General features: G+C 32.5%; 1 protein-coding gene across 1 annotated transcript in view; it reads right to left on the bottom strand.

Annotated features, from left to right (window-relative positions):
• Positions 1-1,268: 1,268 nt before the first annotated feature.
• LOC129985334 (very low-density lipoprotein receptor-like) overlaps positions 1,269-20,049 on the bottom strand; it is a 109,529-nt gene continuing 90,748 nt past the window's right edge. The window contains exons 7-13 of the mRNA XM_056095322.1: positions 18,742-18,870; positions 16,637-16,777; positions 15,362-15,478; positions 12,401-12,514; positions 8,231-8,356; positions 8,027-8,149; positions 1,269-1,464 (exon numbers count right to left, since the gene is read on the bottom strand). Coding sequence (XP_055951297.1) covers positions 1,445-1,464; positions 8,027-8,149; positions 8,231-8,356; positions 12,401-12,514; positions 15,362-15,478; positions 16,637-16,777; positions 18,742-18,870 — 770 coding nt within the window. The 3' untranslated portion in view covers positions 1,269-1,444. The remainder of the gene's footprint in view (positions 1,465-8,026; positions 8,150-8,230; positions 8,357-12,400; positions 12,515-15,361; positions 15,479-16,636; positions 16,778-18,741; positions 18,871-20,049) is intronic.

Below are 20,049 nucleotides of genomic sequence, written 5' to 3'. Positions count from 1 at the left end.
TGTCTCCTAATGAATCAGTGTTATCAAATGGATATCATTCATCATGCGGTTTTTTTCTGCAGTGCAAGTCAAATACAGATATGATTTACAGAATTAATAGCTATCGCCTATTTGGATACTACAATAAATATTTTAATAATAAAATGAGTGGAGAACTTTGACAGTTCACTTTTCAGTTGTTTTATGCAATGGGCGTGCGCCTTTTGTTGCGAGATTAAAAATCATCAGAGATGTCACATTTGGCATTACATCTTACTTAAAACAGAACCATCATTTTTCGAAATGTAATCATATTTTTGAATTGCGATTCGATAATTTGTTATAGTTTTTTTTAATGAGCTTTAAAAAAGCCCTAAATATCAAAAATCCTTTTAGGTGCCCTTAAGAAGGCCATCATTTTTGCTTCAAGGCCGATTTTTTATTCTGAGGCTTTCATTTTTCCCTGCATATGAGCTTCCAACACCTAAGTTTACGAAAAGTGAAAACTGTGCAAAATCGAAAACTTCTGATTCAAATGCAAGTGTTAGATTTAACTCCCTTTTATTCGAATCAGTGTGTACTGGAATCGTTATTCGATTTTGTTATTTGTGGTACCTTTACTACTATTGATGCCATTAAATTCACATGTCGAATTTATATTATATCTATTGGGTTTAATGTGGTTGTCTCCAATTATGAATGTTGCACCTTTTGCTAGTGGTCGATCTCTGAATTTAAATATTCGAGAAATTCAAGCGAGTGTTTCAGTTCGTTTGAAGAAAACTTTTCTTGAACACTTATATGGTATGTTGCTCATTTGTATTTAAGGTATTAAGATAGGTTATATTTTATGATGCTGGTACATGAACTGTAACAAGAATACATAAATTCTTTTACGTGATTCCATGATTTGGATTTTGTTCCCACGATAGATGATTATATGATGATGAAGTGTGAGATCATTATGTTAATTAATTAATAAGAGATTAATGTTATCTTTTAATAAATAAATTTCCAACACCGAACCTACTGTTCGAAACTTCTCGATTTGATTTACATCAAGATTTATAACCAACAAAAACTATTCAAATACAAACAACGTGACATCGTAGATAAGCTATCCAACCGTATAGCTCGAATAGATGGTAATTACTACGATGTATAGTTTCTGTACTTTCAGTTTATGTTAGTCGAGACGATCCCATTCTACAAACGACCAGATTTCCTTACCCACAGATAATTACCCTAGTCTTCTATCTGATTGTAGAAAAAGAGAAACCGTCGCAGAATACAGAGTAATCCATTTTATTCTGAAAGAAATGATCTCTTCCCCAGATTCAGAGGAACTTTTTCCCTGTGGCGGCAAAATAGCAATGAAATAAATAATGGAAGTGATGAATGCAAGTTTGTGATGATGTTTCGTTTGTTGCGTTGGTGACAATGAGTAGGAATCCGGTTAGGAACGTTATTCGGGTGCTTCACAACCTGTGGGCAGAAAAAGAAAATTGCGATGTTAGTATAATATTATAACATTTGATAGATGTGCGAGTTCATTTTTATGAGATTGGGTAAAGAAAAATGAGTTTGATATATTTTTAAAATTTATACTTTGGAGAATAAAATATTCCTAATCAGAACATTTCACTGAAAAAAAAAAAAGATATATTAAATGCGCCACATCTGGCGGTATACAGGGTGTTTATAATTAAACTTCCCCTATAAGCAACATCTTACAACGCAATCGGATGAACGGATTGCAACGAAATTTGATGTATGGATTATACAAGAGATGCGCTCACGAAATTTCGAAAAAAAAAAGAAAAAAGTTCCAAAATGTCCACCAAAGGGCGTCTTTTCCCGAAAAACATTAAATTTAACACAATAAACGACCAAAACGGAATACAGAAACAATATTAACAATCCAGAACAAGAATTATGAGTAATAAAATATAAAACCGGGAAAAGCTGTCAGTTCTAGAAAAAAATGTCGAGATTTGCATACTTGCAAAGAGGAAGCTTTATGCACAACAGGTTAGGGTATGAAACGTTTGCAGTCGTTTTCATGATTTATGTCGATGTTTCCGGCTGTAATGGTGATGATATCTTGTTCTTACGCTGAGTCCGTAACGCTTCATGTGCGAAGCATCGCAACTGATCTGTTACGATCTGCTGTTGAACACAAGTGTCCATCGACTTGAAATTTTGCTGAATGAGGGTGGCCACATGGGGCACCCTACATCATCCTAGACACGATTAACAACTGCTCCTCTTGTGCCATTTCGTCCTAATCGGTTCTTGTTTCTCGAAACTGAACTTTTTTTTTCTTTCTCAACAATTATTTTTCCCATACTTTTATTTAAAGTAGTTCGATGACAAGGTGATCAGAAACGAGTCAATAATTGTTAATATTGTTTCTGTATTCCGTCTTGGTCGTTTAGTGTTTAAATTTAATGTTTTATCGGAGAAAACGCCCTTTGGTAGACATTCTGGAACTATTATTATTTTGAAATTCCGTGAGCGCATGTTGTTATATAATCTATATACCAAATTTCGTTGCAATCCGTGCACCCGTTTGCGTTGTAGGATGCTATTTACATGGAAGTTTAATTATAACCACCCTGTATGTGTGTGTGCACGAATGATAAAGGTTTCTAAAAATTAATTTTCCTATTAGCACAAGATATTGTACAATATCTCCCTGATGTTGTTCGATATTCGGAATATCGGCCAATATCATGAAGATATATCATAACAATGTTATTGGCATTTTGTGCTAAAAGGTATTAATGAAGGTTAGGCGAATAATCTTTTTTTTTTTTCAAAATAATTCGATCATTGCTGAGTAATAAATCATTTATAATCCTTCATTATAAAATGGATTTATAACTCGACGACTGACTTGCTGTTTTTTGGGGGGGAGGGGGGGGAGGTTGATAAATCTGGTCGAAGTGGGTATCCATTCATTATGTGTGTAACAGTACAATCGATACCATTTTTTTTTTTTTTGAAAATATCCGATGTCAACTTAATAAATGCACATAAAATAAAGCTAAGATTTCAAGAAAAAAGAATTAACACGTTCGTTGCGATGAATCCTACCTATGATTCGGACTAATATCTAATAAAATGCTTACTTCTTTGCTATCTCTTAACTATAGCAGAGAAGGAGCATCTATAGATGCGCTGGCGCCATTGCAACGCATAGGCGCGTAATGCGGCGTCAGTGTGTTGACTGTAGTAGAGAAGATAATCTGTCATTGGATAATAGGCGTGAATCAAATGCGATTCCCAAGGTGCATAGCGGGATAAAACAAGGCGTGGAACTACACGACAAACTAAACAATAGGTGTGTTCGCATCAAATTCTATGCTGAATGAGAACTTTTCTTGTCACCCGAGTGTGAGTAACATGGCACTCGGCGTGTTAAATGAACGATCAACCATACATTTTCTTTCCTTAAAGTTATTGCAATTACTTTCTGCATCATTTATTTCCTAAAGTTGTGAACTGTGTATCACAGAGGGTTGGTCTTCTCAGTATTGCTTATTTTTCTCTACAGTGCTCTGAACTTCTCTTTAATAGTAACTATGCTGTATATAAAATTGAAATATGTTTATTTATGCACTGAATTTCTCCACATTCGAAAAAAAAAATTGTTAATACATGTTTGTCAGTATCTAGATAGAACAATCCTGGCATGCATTTAAAGTTTGCCACCGATAAGGTTGATATAGAAATATTTTAAGAGGACAGTTAAAAAAAAATGCTGTTTATTTCATTGCCAATGTATCTTTTTTTAATTTAGATCCTCTAATACTGGTGGTTGAAAAGCGAGATTATCTACGATATGCTAATTCTTAACTGTTAAATTTGTAATATGCCATTCACATTTCTTCTTTCAAAGATCAATTAATGGAAATTTGAAATGTGCCATTCATATTCCTTAGATCAAAGATCAATCAAGGCAATATTAAAAATTTTCTTAACACATTCATTGCCATGGGGATCACTGGTGCCCAACAAGACAAAATTTCTAGAAATGCTTTGAACATATGTCGATACTTACAAATTTTTCGTTATTACTCTTCTTACTATAATGTTGTGAAAAAAGAAATATAGTATAAAACATATAAAAATAGTTTTATTTATTTCTAAAATACAGATCTCGCACATTGCGACATATCGTATTGAAGCACTTCAAATAAAGAAGGGATGAACCAACTAGGGATTGCAAAACCGGGATACCGAATACCGGTATTTTGAGCCATTTGTACAATTTTGTAATACCGGTATTCACAAGTTTAAATACCGGTTTTTCGGTACTTACTAGACATTTTTAAAATTGTCTCCACTATATGTTCAGGGATCGCCAACATAGCAAAATAGTATACATTTTTGTTTTTATGTCTCCCTAACGGGCGAAATTAATTAACTAATTAATGGTTTAATTAATTTCTTAAATCTAAATTAGGTAAACATGGATTATCCCTGAAAGAAGAAATTGTATCCATAATGACTGATGGAGCAACAGTTATGAAAAAAAGTTGGAAAGTTGATTGGTGCAAATCAGCAATTGTGTTATGCTCATGGAATGCAGTTAGGAATAATAGATGTATTATACCAAAAAAATAAAGAATAGAAGAATCCAAACACTGTGGATATAGAAACTTCGGATTCCAACTTTGAAGAGAGTAAGAGTGAGAGTGATATTGACAATGAAGATAATAACAATGTTATTGTTGAAGAAGTTATTACTAATGAGGATGAAATATTAACCCATCAAGAATTGCTTCCTATAATTTATAAAGTTCGAAAAATTGTTAAGATATTTAAACATTTCTCTATAAAAGATGACATATTATTAAAATACATACTAACTGAAAATAAAACAGAATATATGTTAATATTAGATTTTAAAACACGTTGGCACCGTTTACTCCTAACAGCACACATCACTATCTGAAGATTATATATTACATTCAAAAATCGCACAGAAGAAAGGCATATCGAAATAGAAAATGTCAAATGGTATTTACATAATTATAATGATTTTAAAAATGAAAATGAAAAACTAGAAAAGAAAATAACCAATTCAAATCTGATTAAGTTTATAGTAAATTTTCTTAAAATTTTTTACCCACAAACCTATCCACATTCAAAAGAATTCTGTTCAGTTATCGAAGATGATGATGACACTAATGTCGATAGTGAAAAGGAATTGTCTCTTGAACAAAAATTAGAATTAGCGATAAATAAGAAAATTTCAACGAACCAAAATACAATACAGAAATCAACTATATAGAAAAACCATCCGATAAGAAATCGATTTATTTGAAGATGAGGGATTTAGAGGTAAATACTTGGAAAAAGTATATCGCGCATTGCTAACAGTACTACTAACTATCGTAGATGCCGAAAGAGCGTTTTCAACAGCTAGTAATTTTTGCACAAAATTACTTTTCAGCCTTAATGAGAGAACAATCGATGCATTATGTTTTTGAGATCACATTTCAAAAATTTGAATTAGTACCACGGACTGAATAATTATAGTTACAATTTTTTTGTGATTTAAATAAATAAGTTGTTCCTTTACTTTTTCGTGATTCTTTATATACTGTTATAATTTATAAGTTGCAAATTATTTTTTGTCATATTTATTTACCCTTTCTAATAAAACTGGCAAATAAAACAAAGAAACACCTGTGTTTTCTTTATTTTTCTAAAATTTCTAATGCCGGTATTAAAACCGGTATCCCGGTATTAAGATCTAAAAAATACCGAATACCGGTATTGTGATTTTGGTCCGGTATTGCAATCCCTAGAACCAACGCAGTCTTGACAATATGTCATAACTTTGTAGTACAGTTTTTTGCAGTCGTTCTCCGTAGTTGCTTTGATTTTATTTATTTATTTTTGATCACACATTTTGTAAAATCTTCGCACAGACCTAACTTTTTCCGTTATTGATTTTAATTCGCGTCATATTTTCTTTTGCAAATTTTCACGTGAAAAAATGTAAAACTCAATTTTATTATCATGACATTTTGTTAACACATCCAGTGTTGTAAGGATCACCAGGGACCGATACTCGGGCGCCATTGGCTACTCCAATGAAATACATCCATTAAAACATGCTTATACATCATAAAATATCTGTTATATAATAATATTTCAACATTACGTGTATCGCATAATTTAAAAAAAAAAAAACTCATCACGGCGCCAAGGGCAAATCTAGTAAAACTCGCGCGGTATCAACGTGTCAAGGACAGAAATTTCAACGAATAGCAGATATCATTCGAGATGTAATAAAAATTTGCCACAAAAATATTTCTTTTACGTATCCTTACTATCAAGGAAACTTAAAAAAATAACGAGGAAAAAATTGCGTGGTACAGCACTGGGTTTAACTAATTGGCCGCGAATTTTATTCATAACATATTTAAAAGGAACCGATTTATTTAAACAGAATGTATTTTTATGTTCCAATTATTGATATTTTATGTTGAAAATCCCTGTATTCGAAATAAAAGGTATGATGTGTGGAAAGGTTTTTATGTCACTCACTCATCGACGCCCATTTGAATAGTTACAAACAAAATATTAGTTACTTTCTTTTTCGATCTGAAGATTTTTTAGAAGATTGATGGAAATGAAAATATTCTGGGAAGAGTAAAATTTACTGCGATATATTAAAATAATGCATCAAACATCCTTTGCAAGTGACATGTAACGTACTTTAAATATATTCTTTAAATCAGAACTTCATATTCTCCCCTGGTCAATGAACGACACTAACTTGCGCGTGTTAGAGTTAAAGAAATAAAAATGTAATTAATTTTTGATTCTATCTTTTCGTGCCTTACATTGTCTTTTGCCTTCATTACATATACATACTGGCTAGTAAGAATTAATATACTCTACTCGACTTATTCGACTATGACTTCGATTTATAATATTATAATACTCGACCTCAACAAACTCGTAGTATTTTAGTTGAACAGCAATCGTAAGAGTGCCAAATGTCGTTGGTATGCATTTTAGAAGATAAGAAAATGAGCGATGCAAATAATAGTGATAATTTTAACAATGGTAGAAGACAAATGAAATACCTGGCGAAAAAGCAACATTAATTTTTTTAAGAATTTTATAACTCTTTATTTTATATGCATTGATTAATCTAATAGATAGGTTTTGGGTTATATAAACAATCGCTACTTTCCGTAGCATTTTTATACTTCTCACATTTTATAATAATTATAAACTGAAAATAAGAATGGATTATATTACTACAATTGAATGATGCATATATTAGGTGCCGTATCCTTTATTCTCACTAGTTCGTTCTTTTTCTTCATGTCATTCGTTTCTTCAAGCTCCAAAATGCATATCAGTGGGATTTAGCGTTTCTAAAAATCTAATCTTTCGAAGAGGAGTAATAAATCTCGGACTATGAAAGTAGCTAGAAGATCTGTTTGTAATTTTAGTGAGCACTTCCGGACTGTCAAAGGTCCTCCAGTTGTGGGATACATACAAGGACACTTTGTAAGAAGATATCGTGTTTAGGCTGGAGAAAGGCTTCGTATAAGAGAGTTTGGCTGAAATATTATAAAAGCTACCATTATTACAGGAGCTGCTAAAGGAGGCAGCGTTTCAATTAACCGTATACTTGTTATTCCAAACAACTTGCCATTTTATTTCAAGAGGTTCCAATTTCCCTTAAAATTGGCTTTAACAATGACGATCAACAAATCCCAGGGCCAAACCATGGCTTAATGTTGTATACATTATGGTATTAGAATAAAAATAAATGTTGAAATTTTCCCGTAGACCTTTCTCAATCAGTTACAAGTTTCTTGATTATATCATATCAGACTTTGCTTTCAACAACACTATAATGATACGGTTTGATAACATTTTACATTTTGATCAGACCGTCAGTTCTCATACATACACATCAAAAATTTCCACGCGAACGAAGTCGCGGGTAATGGCTAGTATTATATAAAAATGAAAGTAAAAAGGAGAGTGAGAGAACAATACTCACGGCAGACGTTACACCTGTCCTCGTCCGTGTTGTCCCCGCACCCGTCAAGTCCGCTGCACAAAATGGCGGTGGACCTGCACCGACCATTGCCGCATTGGAAGCTCTCTTTGGGACATTCTTCACCTGAAAAATGAATGGAAGTCACATATCTATCCTCTCTTTTGGCAACACTCTTTATCCAAGTTACTTTTGAAATGAACTAACCTCTCTCGCAGACTGCGAAATCCTCGTCCGATCCATCGAGGCAGTCGACAACGGCGTTGCAAAAGGCATAGGCAGGGACACACTGCCCACTGGCGCAGCGGAAGGAATGGGCATCACAAGGAATACCTGAAACAACATTCTTCTATCAGTTAATTGCCTTTTGAAATACGGAACTTATGCAGAAAATGATTTCTGATATGGTTGTCATGAACTTATAAGGGCATAATGAAGGCAACCGAATGAGAAAGATGAAGTGGTATATCAGTATTAGTAAAAATAAGATATTCAGATCATTGAAATATTTGAAGCATTTCGTTTGAGTGAGTATTATCCTAGCGCAAGATCCATTTTCTGGATAAACTGCACCGCAACTAGATGAAAACTTTAACGCCATGTTTTAAAATTATGTATAAAATGTTTATAATCAGATATTAAAAAGACAACTGCAGATTAAAAGCATTCAAATTTCTTTGATAAAACCCACTTCCTTTACATAAAGGAAAATGTTAAAATGTGGTTTATGTCCAAGTAAAAGCGGAAGACAAGAAACAACCAACTCAGAATATATAAGACGCAATGAGTCCAGTGACTGACATTCAATCAAAATATGTCGGATAGTTAAACTATCATCACAGTGGCTACAAGTTGGTGATGGCTATTTAAAAAGTATATATTTATGAATTATTCCAGAATGGTCAATACATAATCGTGTCAGAATAACGTCGCATCGGCGATTTATAGAGGAACACCGAAGTTCAATAAAAGGTTTGGCAGTATGTAGTTTGTTTTTGGTCTCAAGGTCCTATTGGCTCTGCCGATTTCGGAAAAGCCATTTACGAAAGGAAGCACGCACATCAGCATAAGGAATGACCTATTTGTAGCATTTGTTAGTTGATTTTGCCGCAATATCCACTATTTCGTTCCCATGAATGTCCGCATGGGGAGGAATCCAGCGGAAAAGAATTTCAAACCCCTTTTGAAATTCTTTATTGTTTGATAGACTTAGAAACATCATTAGATCATTTGATAGACTTTATCATTTATCGTTTGATAGATTACATGCTTAGTTTCTGTTTTGAGAAATGCATTTTTGTATTTTTGTGGCATACTAATGGCACGTTCTATTTCTTCATTAAGATAAATAAATGCTAATCTTCGTGGTATCATAGTAATTCCATTGTTCTTAATAATGATTCAGTTTTAGAAAATTATATCTAATAATTCGGAAAAATAATTTATATTGGTTTTGAGTTATTATTTATTCAGAGGAGCGTATTAACTTCAACTTATCTTTGCTTCTGAATTCATTTCTATAAATATAAGCGAGTTGAAAAAAAAAAATATAATGATGTCGATCAAGCCAAATTGTAAATATTTGAATTATTGGATTCTATGATTAAAAAATAATCAGAAATATCCATGTAAAATAATGTCTTAATTTGAAAAGTATGGCCGAAAAATTTAATTAAAAGATCAATTATTTTTCATGCATTTTTTTTTCAAATTTACTTCATTGTATTCATCAGAGTTTGAAATCTAATCTCAAATTCACTGTTTTATACATTCACTGGTAATAAACCAAATGCGACTTTTTGGTCCTTTTGTTTTGCCATGCGGCAGTTTAGCAGAGAACCACATTTGTGATGACGAATGCAAACTACTCCTGTTAATTTCGTGTTGTGGCGCCTGGTAAAGTATCTAATAAATTTTCTGGGGTAGATTTCAGTTCGCTTCTGAAGAGGTACTTTGGAAATATATATCCTAATTTTGAATAGAGGTTCGATGACACCTGATCCAGCATTATTCTCTAAATTTATGCAGTATACAAGCTTAAGAACGTTTGGCCCAGGTGAATTTAATATAAATTATTGATCTTCCGAACAGACGCATTTAGATTTCACAAGAAAAATGAGTTCTCTCCAGTATTCTGCCGTTTCTAAAAGGGCGAATGGAAAGCTTTAAAAGGAAAACAAATCCTGCAAATTACTGTTTGTTTCAGAATCCCTAGACTTGTACCTTAATCGAAGATTGTACCTTCACTTATACGCAGAAAATTGAACAGTTATTACGTCTCCTAATTCCACGAATAATCTCAGTTCTTCTTATTGCTAAATATAAACCGCTCCTCCTCTCATCTTACCGAATCCGAGAATGAAAAATAATGTCATTGGGTAATTTGGGATAATATAAAAAAATTGGCCGAGGCTCTTGTTTTAAAGTTATATTTTGCAACATTAACAAATGTAATTCATTATTTAGTATAATTTGATTTTTCGTACAATTTTTTTTTATTGTTATGTACAATAAGTAGGTTTGCATTCAAAATCCCATTTTTTTCAACGAATTTCTATTCATTCGGTGTTTTCACTAAACCCACAGTTCTGTGGTTTGTTTCTCTTGGTTTACTGAGAGATTTCTGTTTCAGAATACTGCACGCAAATTTCGAGCAGAAAAACTGATGAATTATTTACGAATCTTACCAATTACTTAATAATACATCACTGGTGCAGCAGACATTCTTATAACTATTGAATGATGAGTGTTTGATGTTTAAAAATCTCTTTTACGAAATGTATTTCAATATATGTGACATCAAAGAATATTTCATTAGATGCTTAAAATTTCATCCTATTTTCACTGGCACTCGTAAAGCAAAAGCTGCTTTCTATCAAAAGAAATTAGCTTGTAGCTTACACGGATTCAAATTTGTTTTTTGAAACAAAATCAATAAAAAAAAAGAATTATAAACATTATTAGATTCCTAATTGATCATGGAGAACAGTTCCAATTAGATTAACCCTATCCACTTTTCAAGGCATCATTTAATACACCTCGCTCTCTTTCTATTTATAATATATCCTTAAGCCCCCTCAAATAACTAATTTTTATAATTCCTTTATATTTTCACTTATACTGTACATAATCAAGTTCATTCATTCAGTTTTATTGTACTCCAGGTATTTTTCATTCCAGTTTTTATCATTTCTTGCTATGTTATATATATTCATATTTTGTCATTTGTTTGTTTCTTTCAAAGGGATTGCTGTGTAATTTTTTTTTTAACAAAATCCACCTATATCTATACAAAACCGGAAAGAGCCACATGAGTTCTAGAAACGGAGGTGTGATGTGGTGTTAAGTAAATTGAATGATTTAACAAGCGTACTGAAAAGTTAAAAATAAGCAAAAGAATCAATTAAATCTAATTTTTAACTTTATAGATAATGGAATTATTGCAAGATGATTTGGTAGGTTTTCGTAAATAAATGTTATTAATTAAAAAATATAATAATATTTTTTTAGTTTATTCAATCAAATCTAATCAATCCATTCTCTACTACTAATAAAATTGAATAAGTGTTTGTCGGCGTTCTATAGGTCAGACTGCTTTTGATTAAGAGTTAGTTAATAAAATTTGAGATTATATATTTTGGAGCATAAAAATGTCATTGAGAAAGAATTTTTAAAATTTTAATTAATTAAAATTTTTTAAAATTCTTGCATTTTCTGAAAATATTATAATTTATAAATAATCTTTACATCATCTTGAAATTAAAAAAATTATCTTTTCAATTATACTGTTTTTTTCCGCAAAATTTTTGTTTCTTTTAATCACTTTTTTTTAATATTTTAACTGTAATTTGCATTAATATTTCATATTTGAAATCAGCCTCAAATTGTTTTCATTGCTGCTATTAATATTTAAGCCTGACATTTTCCCATTGCTCATGATCAGAATATGAAGATTTGATTTATTTTTCTACATTGAGAGAGTTTCGATATAGTGCATGCTTTTAATAAAAATTTTGAAATTTTGTTATATTTATAATTAAGGTTTAAATTCAGAACCAAGCAATGGTTAAAATTTTTTAAAGTTTGACTGATTTTAAAAACTATTGCACCTTTTTGTAATATAATCAAATGTATAAAAAATATAAACGGAAAATTTAGGAAATGGAGATGTAAGGCTTCTAAAATAGTATAAAATATATATTTATCAATATTTGAAGCTTAAAAGTATTTTTCTGAAGAATTCATTAAATAATACAAAATATTTAACTGAAATTTCTAGCAATCATTCATCTCTGTGAACCAACTGGTAGTCAAGGACGGCTAGTAACATAGAATTTGATTGAAGTAAATGATTAGAATAATAAAAAGCAATCTTACCAGTATAACATCTGGCTTCGTCGCTTCCATCCGGGCACTCCCATCGTCCATTGCACACAGCAGACCGGGACAAGCAAGTGCCATCGTTACATTGGAACGATTCAGAAGGACAGGCTGAAATATATACTATCATTATTAAAAGTATACTTTCTGCTTGTAATTTTCAATACAAGGTTTTGGGAAAACAATGCCTGTCTAGCACCAAAAAAATTATTATTCATTTATAAATCTCAAAACCATAAAAAATAAGGTGAATGAAATTCGTTACACCGAAACTGCTGATCTGTGCCAAATTTTGGATTAAAAACAACTGCCAAAGAGAAATCTGCTTATCTATAAAATATCAGAAGTAAAATCTAGTCTTCAATTAAAATGACAAACACTAAAGAAGCAAATAAACTTCACACAAACAAAAACGCAATTGTTGACCTGATAGAAAACACCTGATTGAGAACTGGCTACATTCGTCTTACGCATAAGCTGGAGGAAGCCGCTCCCCGGTGCACCGTATATCAATGTCCTAGGTCAGTTCTTTACATTTTGATAGAATATTCACACTTCAATAATCAACACATCCGTTGCTTTCATTCTCCCAACTTCATGGGTCGCGATGGTCTGGTGGTAAGGTCTCAACTTTGAGGGATTCAGGTTCGAGATCCGATTCCGTCGAAGAACCATCGTGTAAGCTTATCTGGTGCACGTTAAACCCATCAGAGCCAAACATCCTCCACTGGTATGGTGTAGAAGTTTGGAGAGGAGGTGCCAGCTCAGGTGTCGTTCTCGTCATCTGACCACGGTTCAAAATGACGAGGTTCGTCCCAAAATAGTCCTAGTGTTGTTTTAAAATGGGACATTAATATAACTAAACAAAAAACACCCAACTTCATTTTAAAAGATATCCTTCATGTTCCCCATCTTTTCATCTTTTGATTTACTATTTACAAAAATGATTTACTATTTGATTTGTTTTTTCAAAACTTGTTTTTAAAGTTGTGTTTTTCCTAACGCCTAGTATTAAGTAAGTTGCACAAGTTGGTACAGCTTAGTACAAGCTGTGGGATCTGCCATATGGCACAATTTTTAAAGAAGCTTTTAAAATGAGACCGATAACTACCATATGTTTTGGTCAGTTTAATCATAAATGGTTCTGGCGCCTGTAAACTCCATTAAATCATATCAAATCTGTTTGCCTTAAACTTGATGCGTTTGAGAACGATAAGACTAAATGATACAAGTTAGATAAGTGAAACTTGGTGTGTGATCCTAACATCATAATCGTACATTAATGACACACTTTTTTTTTTTTTTTTTTGAAATTCCAGTTGTGTATTCAGTTTTCTTCAGTATATAACGAAGCTAAACAGTTCGTTCTGGAAGAATGAAAGAAAGAATATTCCCTCTCGTGATTTAAAAAAAAAATGTCAAAGGTTTTTAAAAGCGGGGGAGTGTCAGAAAAAAAAATCATTCTTTCTATGTCTAACTATAGAAGCCAAATATGTCATAGATGATGTTTTATTATCTACACATTCTAAGAAAGCGCGTTCATAGTTACGATATCGGAATTATGTCCATTTAACTATGTCCTATGCCGCACTTTACCCATTTAATTCCGCACTCAGCAGTCGTGATGGGGACTCAATGAACCTGGAAGCTCGCATTATAAAATTTAATAAAGAAAGTTCTTATTTAACATTTCGTTTTGTTTTGAATGAATTTTTGAACATATTTGTCCTTAATACCATTTCTAAAAAAATCAATGTACTGTCGAAGAGAATTAACAATGATCCTTCAAAAAATCTGTTTTTTACCCTTTAACCCATTCAATTCATTGAATTTCGAAAAATGTAGAAAAAAAAGTCACTTTTTCCGAAACATTTTAAGTATTGAAAATAAAATTCTTGCATTTGACCTGTCTAATTCCACTAATGTTTAAAAGTTTTTTTTAATTAATACTTCAGCATTTATCATTAATTTAAAACAAAAACACTTAAAGTATATTCTTTTTATTTTTAATTAACTGTTTTCCTGGCGAATTCAAAAGTTTCTTTCACTGATAGTTCACTAATTTCACTGATACTGGGCAGTTTACTTTTTCTCTGAATTGGCAAAGAGCCAAATTAGGAAATAAAGAATTTTGAAAATTATATAATTTAAATTCAAATTACGTCGTTCGTAATTAACTTCTTAATTTCATTTTCTCTTTCTCCCTTTTTACTCACTTCCATTTTCAATTATTATTTCAATTTTTATCAGCTATAGTTCACCAAGAAGTATCATTGCTACGAAAGAAAAAAAAAGCAATACAAAATCATGATTACTTCTTTACTTATTTTCATAGCTTTATTTTATGTTATTGTGGTTTTGATTTTTTTGATATTCATCAGGTGTTGGGCTACGCTGTGCGAGTTTTCTATTAAGAATTAAATATAAAACCAATATTAAGAATTATTATTATTATTATTATTTTTGGATCTTCAAAATGAATTATAAAATCTCCTGTGAAAACTGAGCTACTAAAAAGACTTTTTAAGCTAAACCACCAAAAAAAAAAAAAGGGAGACCAAAACTTGAAACAACTTGAGGGAAAACTTGAAAACAACTAAGTTACAAACTGGGAAACTTTAATCAAGAACAGGTCGTCTTAGAATAGGATTCCGTGGAAGTCCAGGTCCCATCGGGAGCCATGAGCCAGTGAAGAAAAATAATAAACTGATAATTGATAACAGATAATCCACACTTTGAGTAAAGAATCAAGTTTTTGAATGGATTATGTTTGTTAAGCGATCCTCTTCGCAATTTATGAATGATTAAGCTTTGGAAAACTGAAATGATTAAGACGAGATTCTTTTACAAAATTGATTTTGCATTAGAACTTAAATTTATCATACTAAAATTTCATTCACATGTAAATTTTCTTGCACCCACAGAAGTGTGAGATATAGAAAATGAAAAGCTGCTAACCGAAAGGCGTGCAGTTCTCTTCATCTGTACCGTCCAAGCAATTCTTCTCCCCATCGCACACGAAATACCACGAGATGCACTGTCCACTCGTGCACTGGAAGGTGTCATTCAGGCACTCTGCAATAAAATAAAATAATGAATTGTTTTTAATATTAAAACTGACAGGTGTGATATTTTATAGGTTTTTGAAACAACTGCTTCATGGATCAGTTATTTATCTTGCAATTTGCATCGATAATTAAGAAGACTTAAAAGGTTTCGATTGTTTAAAGGATAAATACAAAGCATGGGAGAAACTTTAATATTTTTTGGTAAATGTTTATACTGAAGCGGATGATAAATTTAAAATACTCATAAAAGTTTTCTTTTTCTTTTATATTCATTGATATCTTTTTCTTTAAAATGCAATGTTGATGGACCAGAATTTTTATTACTTTTGGGCGTTTTCCTTTGATCTAAAAGTTAAAAATTGTCCGCATAATTTTATGTGGAATTCACTTCCAGATTAGAATACAGTACACTCCCGAGTATCCGGCCTAAGGTGGCGGAAGAGCACGCTGGATAAGAAAAAAGCCGGATTGGCCGGAGATCTATGAATTCATTTCTTTCTCAACAATACCAGAAGAAAGGTTTTTACACCAAAACTCAATGTTACAATACGTATTTTTTCACTTCTTATTAAATACTAATCCCTCCATTTATCTCAAGAAACATAGAATATGAACGTGGTGGTGATCCGATGTAACACAGAAGCAGTCGCCGGTAACGTGTCGAGTTAAAATAGAATGCTCTATACTGTAGTTTATATATGTATATATACTGTACTGCAAGAATTTACTAGAGAAAAAGTAAGTGAAAGGATATAAATTGTCCGCATTTTAATATAAATTCTGTAATGCCTAACTTAATTACGATAAATGAAAACTAGGTCGGATAATATGGAAGCCGGATACTCGGGAGTGTACTGTATATCCATATAATTACTTCTAATATTATCAGCATTACAGTAAATATAATAATAAAAAAAATCCTCAGATCCGTTTAGTCTTATCACCTACTCTGTAGTTTATTTCCTACCATCTATTCACCCTGCCCTTACTACTAGAAGACGACCCAATATTTCATGTACAGATAGATATATTATCGATTTCTTCTCTCCACAGACTTTTTTAAGACGCATTGAAATGTTAGATAGGCAACGAAACTTCCAATCATTTTGTAATGCAAAACACAAGGATTGCACAAAGAGTTAATACAAAATCGCCGTCTACTCACGTGTATTTCTTGAGCTGCATTTCGGTGTGTCGATCATGCACTCGCACGTTTCTCGGATGCATCTGCTGTTTGGATCTCTCGCTTCGCACTGGGTGTGGGACAAGCACGGTTTCCCGAGGGACACTGGCTTTGAAGAGATCTCTGTTGACGGGACCAATAAAATACGATTAAGACAAACGGAAGCAGAATGGGTATGGATAGAAATTTCAATGGAAATAATTCAAGTGAAATGGTAGTCGCATCACAAACATAATTGAGTTTGTAGGTACAAATCTAACGAAACACTAATCTACTCTTCTTTTCAACATAAGATAAACGGAGCTGACTTTTGTGTCGTAAAATGCTACATTTCATTCCTAGTCTTTTTCTTTTTTTTAAATTTCTCGTATGCGAGGTATTGTAATTGTCAAAAAATTCGAGATTTTGACGTTTCTGTACGTTTAAGATCTCATTAGAGTTCGAAAAACACATTTCTAGAATTATGACTCTCTGTGACAAGGATAACACAAAAACGCTTTGAATAAACAGGTGAAATTTGATGTACGGTCTCGATAGCAATTCTATAGATTTCAATCAAATTTTGAGCAAAATATATTCTGAGGAGGTCTGTCTGTCCGGCTGGTTGAATATGAATTAAAATAACTTCAGAACGAAGAAAGCTGGATAGATAAAATTTGGGACACAGATTTATCATCTATAGTGTTGATTTCTGTAAAATTTTTAGTCAAGTCCAACAAGGGGTTGGCCGTTTGTCTGTCTGTACTTTCAGAAACAAATAAACGCGGCAACTCAAAAACATAATGACTTAAATATATCAAATTTGGTACTGAATTTTATTCATCCGATTGCAGTTCCGCGTCAAATTTTGGTTTCAATCGGTTGGAGAAAAACGTGTCTAACACACAAATTCTGTTTTATTCGAGAATATGCGAAAAAGTTTTGGTTCCCGCTGGTTTCTGTAGCAAAATGTGCAATCGGTTCCTAAGTCAAACCGATTAATAGCGAAGCAGGATTATTAGTAGGTACCAGCAGGAGAAACAGGGGAGCTCCTATTTAGCAGGATGCAGCAGGAAATGAGGGTAGAAAAATAATCGAGATTATACATTTCAATCATTCGCTTGTTAACATATATAGATACTAGTGCTCATTAAATATGTGCCATATGGTTGTCAACGTAGTGAGAACGGAATGAGGGGTATTAGATATTCAGTACACTAATTTGGGTAGGACGCACGAAGAATAATATTTATTTTGGTCTTTAGAATTGCAGAAAGTTCAGCACTAGATTAAGTTTCCTCACTTTCATTTTTAAAATCGACTAATATTTTACCTTCCCCTACTTTAACATTACATATCATTGAGTATTAGCAAGAATGTCGTAATGCTATTAACATATATAGTATAAAGAAATTTCAACAAGATGTAAATGAATCTACTGTCAGGATATGATAATAATTATAAAAAAGAATCTAACATAGAAGCCTTGTAATCTTATTTATCGAATGTTTATATTTGTAACATATTAGTCATTTTTTACTTTCATCAGCCACAGTATTTTGGGTAGATCTTATTCCATTTGTTAAGCAAAATGTTAGTGGGTCGAATTTATTTTAGTTACATCAACCCTTTCTCATACAACAACGAGTCTGAATCACGCATCGAATGACTGTATTCTTAATTTTAAATTTACAATAAAACGGAGCATTTAAAATGCAAAAATCAGTTAAAACGCTTTAAAATCTCAAAAGCCCCTTATATTATTATAAGGGGAAATAAAAATAATAATAAATTTTCCAAATAAGAAGTATTATCTATTAAGGAAATAAAGCAAATTCGTATTCCGAGAGGTTAAAGTCTCATTTTTACGCAACACGAAGGCTATTTTGGGGCGGTTCTTCGTGTTCTGAATAGCAGTCAGATAAGGAGGACCAAGTCTGATTAGTTGTTGGAATAATCACGCACTATTATAACCAGTGTGATGAGAAATAGTTTATCTACTTTGTTATCAGAAATACCAAAAATTTTATCATTTTCAGAGCAAATGAAAATGCTATTATTATATATCTGTTTCCTAGAGAAATAGGCATTGAATAAAAATGCAGTACCTGAAAAAGTGGCCTCTGTGCAGATTTCCCCTTGTCGTCCGTGAAGGCACTGGCATTCTCCCTCCCGACACACAGAGAGCGGAGTTACAAGCTGACACTCGGAATCTTCATGGCATCTTCCACTCAAACCTGCAAGATGAAATTTATTTTTTAAAAAAATATCTGAATGTGATCGAAAGAGATTCTTGTTTAGTGAGGATCTTAAGTTTTCGACACAGAAAACAAACTTTCTTTTCTTCTTTGCAGATGGCTCTAAAGAGAAAAAGCTCAGCCACTACATTGGTAGCAAAAAATGGGGGAGGGGAGGTACCACAGTGATTATCTTAAAATTTTGCAACTGCTTCTATGTTTCACCGAGCTGCGGCCGCTTTCCCATTCTACGTGGCATCAGATGAATAGAAGGCTTAGTATTCAATAAAAAGTGGGAAAATAGGTATTATAAAGTTTTGGTATAAAAATTTTGTCTTCTAGTTTTGGTGGCATAGAAATGAGTTCACAGAACTCCGCCTTATCACGCTTTTTTGTTTTCCGGCCTGCCCCTACGCCGCATTAGATTACTATTGAACCGAATTACCGAAATAGAACTATTTTTTTGGTCTTTTACCTTACCGAGAGAAAATATTAGAAACGTCAAAAAAAATTGATGTCACGATTTTGACGACTCTATGCTTTAGTCCAGAAAACGCGTTTTTGGAATTCTATCACTTTGTCCGTGAATGCGATTATTCAAACATGCCTTGTTAGATGGATGAGATCTAGTATGCGGTTTTTATCAAATATTTCTTTTGTTAAATTTTGAACGAAATATATTCTCAAAAAATTTTATCTGTTTGGCCGAGTGCAAGTGAATGTGATAGCTACAAAATGGAGACATAAATTTTGCTATCTAGTGCTTCTAAAGGGCAGATGAGCACCAAATTTTGAACGAAATTCACTAACGGGTTGACCATCTGCATCTCTGCAAATGCTTGCTTGAAAGTAAAATCAATATTTTATTCGTAATATCTCGATAGATGAATTTTGATATGTGATCTTGTTTGTGCATTCGTTCTGTGCCACATTTCAATTTTAACCGGTAGAAAAATAAGACGTCTAAAATACATATTCAATTTTTCTTCATCATACTACGAAACACAAAAGGTTCATGTGCGGAATTCTGAAAATGGAAATTTGAGCAGTCGTGGCGTCATGACCTTACTGAAGATCCACCATTTTTATACTGTTGGGAAGGGGAAACACCTGTATGAGGGTGTATGCGAGAAAGTTTCGGAGACATCATTCCCATTGGTTAGCTTGTTAAAACCAATT

Source organism: Argiope bruennichi, chromosome 9 (genome assembly GCF_947563725.1).
Source record: "Argiope bruennichi chromosome 9, qqArgBrue1.1, whole genome shotgun sequence".
Taxonomy (NCBI): Eukaryota; Metazoa; Arthropoda; class Arachnida; order Araneae; family Araneidae; genus Argiope; species Argiope bruennichi.
The sequence above is the reverse complement of the archived record's forward strand: the minus strand, read 5'-3'. Positions and strand labels throughout refer to the sequence as shown.